Here is a 12,035-nt window from a genome sequence, read left to right on the forward strand (position 1 = left end):
GAATATTTGTTGGTCTTATTTGGGTGTTTCCCTGCCTGCCCTCAATAGTTGGTTGGGATAGGTTCAAGCAACCTTAGTGTTTACGTGTTACATGCTCAGAGTTTAAATAACAGGATATCTTACCAATCGTGAGTCGCTTCGGCATCTCGTCGTCGTCCCCGGATGGTCTCAGACAGTCGCAGGATGAGTGACTTTGTGTAACCCCGGCAACCGCCTGCGAGTGCAGTTTTGGACAGCAGCTGCCAGGCTGGGAGTGGAAGTAGGGGGGATCCACCACCTCCAGCAGCTCTGCCAAGCAACCAGGCCAGGGGGGAGGCCTGGTGGCAGCTGGGCAGGATGGTGAGGCCAGCTGTGGAGCAGCAGGATGTTGGTGGTGGTTACTGGGAGGAGGCTCTTAAATATGAGCAGCAAACATGGCAAAAAAAAGTATTTTGATTGTTTTTTTTCATTTTTAATTCACAATAAATAAAAGCAAACGCCACTCTCTGATCACGACTATCAAACACATCTGGCGTGCCATCTGCAGACCTGTGACAGGAAGTCCTTCTCCCTCTAAAGAGGCACCAGGAAGGGAATCAAGGCGCTAAAACTGGACACAGCAGACATTCAGCCGAGGTCACTGGTGGTGAAATGAAGATAATTACATGACATGTTTTCAGAAGAATACGTACATTGATAACATTAGGGGAAACTGATGGGGAGAATCAAGCTGAAATATTATGGGAGAAGACAAGGAGTGACAATAATATAATTACACTAATATTTTAATAACATTTTTACATGTCTAATAAGGGAAAATGAAATTGGAATTCACGAGCAATAATAATAGAGGTGGAGAAGTAGGGAAATAAAGCGAAAATATTAGGTGGTGGACAAGGTGTCATACAAAAAAAGTGTTATTTTAAGTGAAAAATCACAAAATATCAGCAAAAACTCAAAATTTGAGGTGAATTCAGTAAGTTGTAGTTTTACTACATGGGAAAGTCTGAGCTTTAAATTGCTTTGTAACATTAAGTGGGGGGGAAGCAATTTTAGGAATATAATCTAGAAATACAAAGGAGATAAAATTTTGTTTTCACTGTGTAATTTTGAGAACTTGCAAGAAAATGGACAATTTCAGATGAAAGTTGTAAAAGTGCAAGGATAATGCGTCAGGAAATTAAATTGATACAATTACAGTGGACCAACTATTTTCTTGGACCAATAGCCGTCACAGATGCAAATTTGAGGGTCCAACACTTGAATGATGAGAGTGCAAAGGTATATTAAAGATTCTTCCAATTTATTATCAGAATGTAGTTATACATTACCATGACACAAATGAGCGTTGTGCGAATGGGAATGCAAAATATTAAAAAAAAAAAAACAGCAATATATAAACAATAGAAGAGGCCAGTGTTGACCTCCCAATGCTTTACATGTACGTGGTACTGACCACCAAACAAGCCAATGACGGGAAACTGCACCAGCAGCCCCTTAATTTGACATGAACCTTGTTTCACATTTTATTTTACATTATGTGACAGCCGTTAGTATTCACGTACGACACTAAAAAGACAACAGTCTAGACACGCATGTTAATGAAGAAAAACACTTCAGATTTGTTACCTTTAAAAAGAAACATTGTTCAAACACTACATTTTAGCTGTTTGTAGTCAATAGGCAAAGGAGTATGAGGGCCACATTGAAAAGAAAAATCAAAAGGAAATTATGAATCCCCCAAATCTTTATTTTGAGACACCTGACATCTAAGGTCAAAGTTGGAATATTACAAGAAAATGTCAGATGTTCATCCGAATAAAGTAGTAATATGAAGAAAACACATTTCTAGAGACTAGTCATGAGAGAGGGGGCAAAAAGTAAGGAAGAATAAAGTGGCAATTAAAATTGTAACATGACTATTTATTCTTGCAACATACCTTTACATGCTCCAAATATAACTTCACATCTTTACAACTTCCTTCTAGAAAATGTGTTTTGCAACATAACTTTTTGTAACAGTGTTTTTCTTCACTTCAAAAAAAACGGTTTCACACATGAAAACATAAAAACTCTTCTCATGCCTTAAGCTTAATACAAAATGGTTCCTCTCATAAATTTCCATTTTTAGTTTTCAGTGTGGCCTTTATACTCATTTGTACGCAATTGATACAGGTGTAAAGGAGGTTTACAATTTGGGCCTGGTCTTTATAATGGTGTCTGCCGTGTAACACATCTTTGGCCACATCTTGTCAAATTGCGTTTAAAGAAAAGAAAAAGAAAAGGTTTCTCTCCTTTTTCACTCTTAAAGTTGGCACAGTTTATTTAGTACAGTAAACATGTTTTTCAAACGAAAAACACTTTCTAGTGGCAGATTTGCTATCCTTCAAGAAATTACTAAATGAGGAAAGCAATTGGACTCGTTTAAACGGTTCAGTTCATCACAACAGCAACATCCAGGATGACCAAAAAAAAAAACAATAAAAAAAAAAAAGCAAAAACATCATTGACACTAACACATCATAGTACTAGCTTTCAATGTTTTATACAAAGTCATCTATTTCTTAAAAAAACATATTTTCTTTTACATCACATACATCGAGACGTACCTGTGTGGGCGTGTATAGCAGGAAGTTTGTTATCTAAACTCTAGACGCTGTCCCTTCCTCCTTTACACGTAACTTTTATCTACTACTGCTATTACTGCTTTTTCTTATTAACAGGGAGCTGAAGCATGAACCACAGTAGAACCACTTTTGAACGGTCTGCCAAAAAAGCAAAAAGAATGTCATACAGTCGACTCAATGCTCAAAGATAAGGCAGCTCCCATTTTAAGGCACTGCCACTTTGAGACGTACTGGGGGGCGGTGGGGTCAGGTGAAATGTCATGTTTATGGTTATGAGCCCAAAAAAAGGAGAATGTTTTTTGTTTTGTTTGTGCTGCTGTGACTCTCATATCATCTGTGTGGGTGTTTCTCATTGCTGATAATTTCCATACTGGCCCTGTGTGGAGGGAATGGGGAAGAAAGGTGACAGGAATAATGTTACTCGATTGTTCTAAACACAATTCAATAATACACCTCAGCTATGAACAAACATCTGCGGCTTCTATGATTGAGTGCAGTGCACGCCAAGACGTATGACTGCACTCGCCTGTTTCGACCAGCAGATGGGAGGAGATCCTCACAAGTGGTGAGCTCTAAATACTACAGGAGGCACTGGAAGTCTTTAACAGGAGTCTTTGGTTTGACTGGAGCAGTGTTTCTCAAAGTGTACGCAATGGGCGTGTACTGGTGGGCCCCAATTAACCCAAACGGTTCAGGGAGTAAATTGTGACACATCGGTTACAATTGACTATTGTATAAATGAAAAAGAGAAAGGCACATAAGCTACTATACGAGTAGTAAGACATGTCGAGTGTTTTAATTGCGAAACAGTATTAGGTCCACACAGGAAAACCCGGTTTTAATCCCCTAAAAAAACTATGAATAGAATTATGATTTCTTTGTAACTGGGTTGAGATTTTTTTCGTGTGTGTACATGATCAAAATAAACATTTTAATAACATTTGTTAACAATTCATTTTTAGATCTGATCAATCGAACAAGTTTGGGTGCTTTGAATTTTATAAGGAAAAATGCTTTTTGTATGGAAAAAGTCAAGCCAATAGAGCGATAATTGTAAAAAAATAGCTAATAATTAATTTACATTTTGCAGGGAAGGTATATATTTTCAAAAGGAACATTTTTTTTAAAGACACCCAAACGTAGTTTCCTTTATTTTCCTAACAGAAAATTTAACATTAGAAAGAAAGACAGAAGTCAATTACAAAGTCTTACTTAAGCTTGCAAGAATTGCCATCTTCATCACCTGTCTTAAAAATGACAGTGACAAGAATGCTTTTCAAACCTATTGCATAGTAATATACAATTGGACCATTATTGCAAACCGCCACCTCTCTATGTAACTTTATTTTGTATAGCATGTATTTTATTATCTCATTTGTAGTCTAGTCGGATTAAACCAGGTGTCGGCAAACTATTCCACAAAGGGCCGCAGTGGGTGCATTTTTTCGCTCCAACTCATCAAGCAGACGCACACCTTTTCACCAATCTGGTGTCATACAAGTGCAATCAGTGGGTTTCATTGGTTAAACTGTCTGTGCTGGATCAATTGGGGGGAAAAACAACCGCCCTTGAGGACCGATTTGCCCACCGCTCCTGGATTAAACCTTTTCTTAGGGTATCATAACATGTTTCTTTCCAGTGTGGAGCTAATTCTCATTCACATCCAAAGTTGTAGTGGTCCAAAATATGTTGTTGGATTACTAAACAGATTTAATGTTTATGTATACCTGGTGTGCAGATTGACCAAACATTTTTTGGGTGATTAAGGTGAACGAGTTTGAGAAACACTGCAATCAAGGATGCTATTTTGTAGTGAGAATGATTCAGGACAAGGGAGTAATAGCTAATGTTTCTCTAATCAGGGGTCGAACTATATTTAACTTAAGACCATGTCTTTAAACTGAAGTAAAACACCAATTTTCTATACACATACTAAGAAAAAGATAAACAGAATGTATGTTTTTTTTGCAAATTTGCTAAGCATGCTGTGTTTCTGGACCTCGTTTGATTAGAAATTCGACCCCTGGCAAATCAACAGTGTTAAAAGGTAATAAGAAATGGCAATATTTTAACCTTTACAAAGGGAGAGGGGAAGAAAAAGGAAAGAAAAGAGAGAAAGAAAACATAAAATGCAAAATTGAGGCTAGGTGCTCAAAACATCTATATTGGACGTTGAGGTCTTCACAGCAACCATTTACCTTTGCTTCTTATAGAGCTAGTCAGGGGGTTCAAATCCCCGGGCCTTTATTTCCTCATGTGCCCCTGAATATTCAAAGATAAAGATATCAAAGTGTAGCTCTGGTCCCCATCATGAGACCACAGGTGGTTACAGGGCAAGAAGAACCACAGCAGTCTGCAGCAAACTTAAAAGAAGAACCCCTCATATTTTCCCTGAAGAGGGCATGCTACGTTAACCACAATATACAACCGGGATTAAAACATAAATGGCAATAGCGACATCAAGTAAACCCAAATACATTGAGAGCATGCAATAAATACACAGCAACTAAAAGAAATGAGGGACAAACTAAAGCTGTATTACTGTATATATAATCTAGCTGCTTACAGTGCTGGGCCCATACTCACCTGGTCATAGCCGTAAGGCCGCTGCTGCTGGCCCTGCGGCGGTCCGGGCTGAGGGGGACGATAGGCACCGTACTGCTGTCCCTGCCCCTGGGGATAGTTGGGATACTGTCCAGGAGCCGTCTGGGAAGGACCTAAAAGAGAATTTTGTTTCTGGTCAAAAGACTGCAAGGATGATAAATCAAATTCAGTCAAATTTTGAGTCCGGACTGCCTTCTTCATCTTCATTCAGTAAATGTTCATGGGATCTAGGTTTGGGGTTCTTCATGATAGTGTAAAGTCTTGAGCCAAGTCATCCTATAGTGTTTTTAGGACCTAAGGTTGAGTCATTTTGACATAGGCCAGCATATTCTCCTCCTGAATTCCTTGATGGCCTTCACTCCAGATTGTTTTAAACGATGTAATGTTTCATTTTTTGTGTCTGTAAACAAGTGTCTCGTGTTTTTTTCTCCAAAATCTTTAGTTTCCTTTCATATGGTGAAATGAATTTCTTCTATAAGCTTCGTTGCAGTAAGCAGCAAAAAAAACTATTATAGGAAACAGTAACTTTCTGCTTCATCATGAATTTTAGCTTTGCAGAAAAAAATTTGAAACCTGACTTAATGAGCAAAGTCGGTCAAACTCCAGGGAATCCTTTTCTAACCCTTAATTGGATGCAATGAAAAGGTGATGGATGGCGACCAAAGGACGGCGCGATATCGGACTACATTACGCCTTGAGCAATTCAGGTCGGAGCAGCACATTAGTTCTTTTATGGAAGGAGACATCAAATATGTGATGTTGGTCTTCATTAGAGAAGAAGACTTCATTATAGGAGAAAAAAGGAAGTGTTAGAAAGGGGGGAAAAAAACTATCAATCCCTGTATGTTGCAACTATCCAATCTGTGTGGAACTCAGCAAAGCCTTACTTGGGCCCAATTCAAATGAGACCCACACAGTATCATTAGATGTGCATAACGCCTAAAGTTGCTCAGCATAACCTGGAGGGGGCTCACAAAAGAGCTTCTCTGAGTGTGTAAGCATGTGTGGCAGATGGATCTCACCTCACAAGCTTTGCCTCGCTAGCTCATTACTCACTTGAGCTTTGGCCCACACTCAGATTGAGGGATGAAAAGTTCCAGAGGAAAATGGGATAAGGGGATGTGAGAGAAACTTACTACTTGCATTGCAACTTAATTGTGGTTACACGTTGAGTAAAATCACTTTTAAGTCTCTCTTCACATCTAGTTCACATTTCTTCTAATCTTACATTTTATGGTAACCAATAAGTAATGACTGCAGGATGTAGAAGAAAAAAAATCAAAATTAAAAATCATTAACATTAGAAAAAAATGGTATCAAAACTCACCATAGCCTTGTTGCTGTGGTGGGTAGCCCTGTTGACCCGGGTACTGCTGCTGAGGGGGGTAACCCTGTTGCTGTGGGGGGCCTTGCTGATAGGCCTCTTGCTGTTGGCCGTACGGGGCATTACCTTCAAAGGGCAGCACCAAGCAATGTGAGCAAGGATACAACAGGGGCAATATAGACCCATCTAATGCAATGCAGGGCAACGGAACAAAACAGTATTTACACAGTCTTTTCAAGAAAGATATTAACAAGGATCAATTCAATTTTCTCAAGTACTATAACCATAGCTGTTGGCTCTTATGCACCACATTTAATAACTATACAATTATTATGTGTATTATTTGATTAGATATTGAACACTACTGTCCAATGGTCACAAAATGAGGAAAGCCGTCTCAATGTTATAACATCTAATACATCACAAATGAAGCAGTACAGCTGAACACAGGCAAAGTGAACATTCGGATGAAAAAAATATGGGTGGCAACTCACACTCTCACACACATGCAAGTACATACCAGACCATCACATACAAATGCATAACCCACTGCAAGGGAAATTTTGTGTAAAATAAAAATAAAAGGATTTGAATTGTCACATATTACATACACTGGCGGCATGTGACTGCGACATAAATAACCATGATTGCTTTAAAAATAAGCCAATTAGTTAATGATTGCACACATGCATTTTGCCCAAAGAGACTGCACTTTTCAATCAGGGGTTCATATAAAATTGTGAATGGTTTCATTCTATATGTATTGTATTTAACATACTTACATTGAATATAAAATTTTGTGTCACCAAATAAAGTGACCAAAATGCATTGTTAAATAAGTACTACTATAATAATATACTGGATCGCACAAATGCACACCATCATGTCAACTAACAATATATCAACTCCAAGTTGATGTTAAAAGGGAAAATATAGCTTTTCCTCTTTCCAAAGGAGAAAGATAGATATTATGTATGAAAGATTGAAAGAGTCAGAGAAAGAGAACTGTTAGCAGGAGAAATATACAAGGTAAATGTTATTTAAATAAGGAAGGTAAAGGAGTGAAGGTTGCCAGGTATACACATGGATGCTGTTGTCCTTCACGAGCACAAAGCAAGCATGGCAGTGGACATCTGGTTAACCCTTTAAGGTCGGGGTCTATCATGTCCGATTTTGCATGCCTTTGATGTATTCTTTGCATTTCAAAGAAATACTTTTCACAATGGCCTGGTTCTGTCCATCTTTTCAAGACAACATAACCTACATGTCCAAACAGTTTTGAACTTTTAAATATGAACATTCAATAGAAATATGAGACTAAATCACTTTAGCTTTGATAACTCACTGAAATAGTGAATTTCCCGAGTATGGGATGAAAAGTTATCGAATCTAAATAGCAGGTTCGGTCATTAGCATTTTGGGAATTCATCCATAATACTGCCAAAACATGTTATATAGTCGAACGTCAGTGCCAATGATGCTGAGGCATCTATTTCACCAAGTTGTAACAAAAGAAATTCAAAATGAGTTAACTAAACATTTCTAGTCTTGCGCACACCACTCCAAATAAATTCACCAAACTCATTTGTGCACTGCAATTCACTTCTCCTCACCTCTTTGCTCACCGGGTGGGAGGTGCGACCCGCCCCTGTCCTCATGCGTATGACCGTCATTTCTTTTGTGACGTCTGAATGGAATTATGGCATATGTAGTCCTAAACGGTGTTTTCCAATTGGAAAAAAGGACTGAAAATGGCAGGGTTTTATCGCTTATTCATGAGGACAATAAGTCTATAAAACTAAAATTGCACTATCTTCTGTTTTACCTGAGGTATAAATGACCCTCTACTTCCGCACTTTTAAACGAAGCATATGGCTAGCACATGGACGACGTAACCGCTAAGTTATGAGGCTTGAAAAGTGACATGCGCAGAGTGTGCGCGCGTTGACTCCGGAGGATTAATAAATGGGCTACAGCTCATTTGGGGATGGTGAATACAATTTGGAAGTAATGGTGTAATTTATTAGGGTTTTAGCCACTTTTTTCCCTATGGAACTATATCAAGAAACTGATGAGTGCGTGTGTGTTTGGGGGGTTTAAAATCACAGTCTCTTTGCATCATTTGTGTGGTAACACAAGTGCTGGGCTGATATGCTCCACAGAGGACTGGAGGGATTTCTCCTACCTTCTGAGGCTCCCTGTCCTGCGTGACTGTACTGGTCCCCATAGTAGTCTTCCTGCCCTGGGTACTGCTGAGGGGGTCCTACATACACATACACAACATACACACAAGTAGATTCAAGGTGTTGTTGGACCAGATGTGTAAGGATGAGGACGGAAGTCTTTGGTTTTCGGACCACTATTCTGTCAATTTATTGCATCCTGGATCATGAAGATGTTTGTGGGCGATCCGTGTGGAGATGGCGGAAGAGAACCAAGAGTAAGAAGTGTAGAAAAGTGGGTTAAGGTAAGGGAGGAGGAAGATTCACACTCTCAGCCTGACACATACACGCACACATACAGGTTCTGGAATACCTTGCTGAGGCGGTCTATATGGGGGCATTGGCCGCTGCCCCATGACATGATTGCCCTGGTTAACCTGGCCCATCATGCCCATTGGGTTCTGCTGGCCTTGATAGTGCTGCCCACCACTGCCCGGAGGCATGTTATACTGCTGGGAGGGAGGCTGCTGGTGCATCATGGGGCCTACATGGGTAGGATTGAACACTTGAGACTGCTGTGGGAGATTAACATGGAGCTCATATACGAGGGCATTTACCTTGACTGGGCTGCATGTTCATGTTAGGTCTTGGTCCATAGTTGCCCATGGGCTGACCCTGCGTCATGTTCATCTGGCTTTGCGCTGGCATTCCCTGCGATGAAGGGACAGCGTGGTTGTAGCCGCCCATCGAGCCGTGGCTGCTGGGAGGCATGTTCATCGAGCCGGCAGGCATGTTGGGGGGCTGGTTAGGACCTGGACCGGGGCCCTGCATGGGCATGTGATTGGGCCCTGGGGATAAACAACATTTACAAAATAGATTAGCTACAACAGCTCTTGAAATTCTTTACAATTTATAGTATTTCACACAAGGGATTTTCTATTAATGTGTTGGGATATAATTTTAGATTGCAGTGCAATAAATTGAGGGCACCACTCAAGTAATTCTTCTTGTTCTTTTTGAGGAATCTAATTTTGAAGTCCCTATTCCGTCATTTGTGAATCAATCATCTTGAAACTTGGTGGCAATGTAGCATGGTGCTACTATCTATTGAGACATCCATATGTAGCAGGTCTTATTCATTAATTGCAGTCTTATTGGTGTCTGTGTTGCCCCTTACGAGTTAGCTAGGAGAGAGCAGGTGCACAAAGCTTTTAGTGTGGAGTGTGCTTGTGGCAGTCTCATGCTTGTTTTAAATACTACAGGAAATCGTGAAACACAAATCAATTCATAACCTATGGACAACATAAAACATATCAATGTTTGTGTAACCATAAGTTGGTTTCTGTCCTTTAGGCATACAAATCCATAAAACACATTACATTATCCAAAGAAAAACAAATGCCAATGTTTAAAGGGTACTTTTGGGTGAAAGGATGCAGATAATGAAGAGATAAAGTTGAGGTCCAAGACAAACAGGTGACATCATTCTTTAGGAGAACAACCTCCCTTGAAAGTCAGTCCTGTTGCTAGGCAACCAAATTGCTAAGGACCAAAGGGGATGGGCGGGGCGACATAGAGAAGGAAAGAAGGGTCTCTTACCAGGCATCTGTCCGTTCATCTGGTTTTGCATGTGAGGGGCAGGCGGACCGCAACCAACCATACCCTCAGAGGGCATATTGTGACCGTGACTTGGCTGGGGTGGACCTCCGCTTTGGTTCATCCCACCAGGACCCATTGGCATGTTTTGAGTGGGTGGCTGTAGAGGCACACAAAAAAACATTGCAACAATGAACTTATTGCCTGTGATTGAGAACGATAAACATCCAATTTATTTAAACTAGGAGTGGCTGTGAATCATCATCTTATAGTACGACTGACGGCTCTAGACATCCAAATCAGTTGGACTGGGAGGGAGAAAGGGATTGGACATTCTGCCCCATAAATGGTAGCCAATCATTTTAGAGTCATCAATCAGAAGTTTAAAACAATGAAAATTGTTGCCCATTTACTGACATGCTAAGATCCAAATTGATCAATTAAATTAATTATCCTAAAATATTACTAATTAAATACATTATTTGGATACTAACAGGTCCTGATGTCAAACCTGGAGCAACCTTGAGTAGTGTAATCCTTCACATTAATGAGCATTTAAAATAGGCTCAGTTTCAAAGAAGGTTCTGTGTATAATATCACTCTCTTACTTGATTTTCACTAACTTTATTAATCATAAACTACACAGTTACAATTAACAAAATACAACTCTCATAAATGACAACATACTTCTGTGATAAACAATGAAACAAAATGTTTGCAATAATTGATTCTTGTATCACCTTTAGGGCAAAACCTAACTCGGGAAAGGGGCAACATAAAAAATGTTTTAAAAAAATGTAAATGTGAATCTGCCTCGTCATATATACATATGAGTGTGGTCCTCATCACAATACAAACATCCCTAAAATACTTTGGATACTTACTGCTGGTAGGAGAGACTGCATGTTCTGATTGGAATCTGCTATTGTGGCCAGGTACACTAAATTTCTGTGCAATATTTGTTGATACCTGCAATACATAGAATCATCTGTCAACGACCATTTTTAAAAAAGATGAATATAACAATGGAACACTACTCACTGTGAACATTCTGTTGTTTTGCCCTTGCTCTGGAAGTCCATAATACTCTGAATCAAGTGGTTATTCTCATCAAGTAGCTGCAATAACAAGCAGACGTTTATCAAATCTCTACCGTGATATAGATTTAAACACAATACTTAATGAATGATTTGATTGTGGCAATAAAAGGGGGCGTTTAATGCTAACAAAAGAAGCGATTCGCTAGCCTGCTAAGACCAGCTAACAACATACTAAGGCCCAGATTGGTTGGAGAAAATAAGTGCGAATAAACTTGGACGCGATAGATCGTCCGCACATGGCAGGTTTATATTCACCGCGCGGGGGATTAGAATCGTTGTACCCAATCCTTCGAGACGCAGCCGGACTCGGGTGGACTACATCGATTAGCAGTAGCGGGTAAGCAGCGTTTCAAAAAGCAGGACTCCATTCTGCGACGCATTCAAAAGGAGGATTTACCTTCTGTATTCCGGCGGGTGTAATATCCCCCTTCCCACGTTGTCTGTGAGGTGCGAACGCCACCGACATGGTGATAATTGAGGTCAATTAAATAACCGAGATCATAAAAAGCTAAAAATCGCGCGCTTAATTGGTAAATCTGCACAACTCCGATGTAACAGTTCTGAATAGGAAGCGATGTTGGAATGAACTCGTCCTCTTTAGGGGAGTGGTAGAGATTTTGAACCATGTTTTAAAAGTAATGTT

At 39.7% G+C, this 12,035-nt stretch overlaps 1 protein-coding gene across 7 annotated transcripts; it reads right to left on the bottom strand.

The window, feature by feature from the left end:
- Positions 1-1,265: 1,265 nt before the first annotated feature.
- Positions 1,266-11,971, bottom strand: ss18 (SS18 subunit of BAF chromatin remodeling complex). 7 transcript variants are annotated; one of them, XM_077614411.1, is made up of 11 exons: positions 11,674-11,762; positions 11,334-11,410; positions 11,177-11,261; positions 10,296-10,452; positions 9,314-9,544; positions 9,070-9,240; positions 8,720-8,797; positions 6,538-6,660; positions 5,193-5,323; positions 4,805-4,868; positions 1,266-2,982 (listed from the first exon to the last, which is right to left on the bottom strand). In XM_077614411.1, the coding sequence occupies exons 1-10, from the start codon at positions 11,758-11,760 to the stop codon at positions 4,851-4,853; spliced, it is 1,158 nt and encodes a 385-aa protein (XP_077470537.1). In that variant the 5' UTR covers positions 11,761-11,762; the 3' UTR covers positions 1,266-2,982; positions 4,805-4,850. The 7 variants fall into 7 exon arrangements, with proteins under 7 accessions (XP_077470537.1, XP_077470538.1, XP_077470542.1 ...); XM_077614412.1 differs by lacking the exons at positions 4,805-4,868; positions 11,674-11,762 and adding an exon at positions 11,790-11,971; XM_077614416.1 differs by lacking the exon at positions 4,805-4,868 and having other exon boundaries at positions 11,648-11,790.
- Between the last annotated feature and the right edge of the window lie 64 nt (positions 11,972-12,035).

Source organism: Stigmatopora argus, chromosome 12, assembly GCF_051989625.1.
Source record: "Stigmatopora argus isolate UIUO_Sarg chromosome 12, RoL_Sarg_1.0, whole genome shotgun sequence".
Lineage (NCBI taxonomy): Eukaryota > Metazoa > Chordata > Actinopteri > Syngnathiformes > Syngnathidae > Stigmatopora > Stigmatopora argus.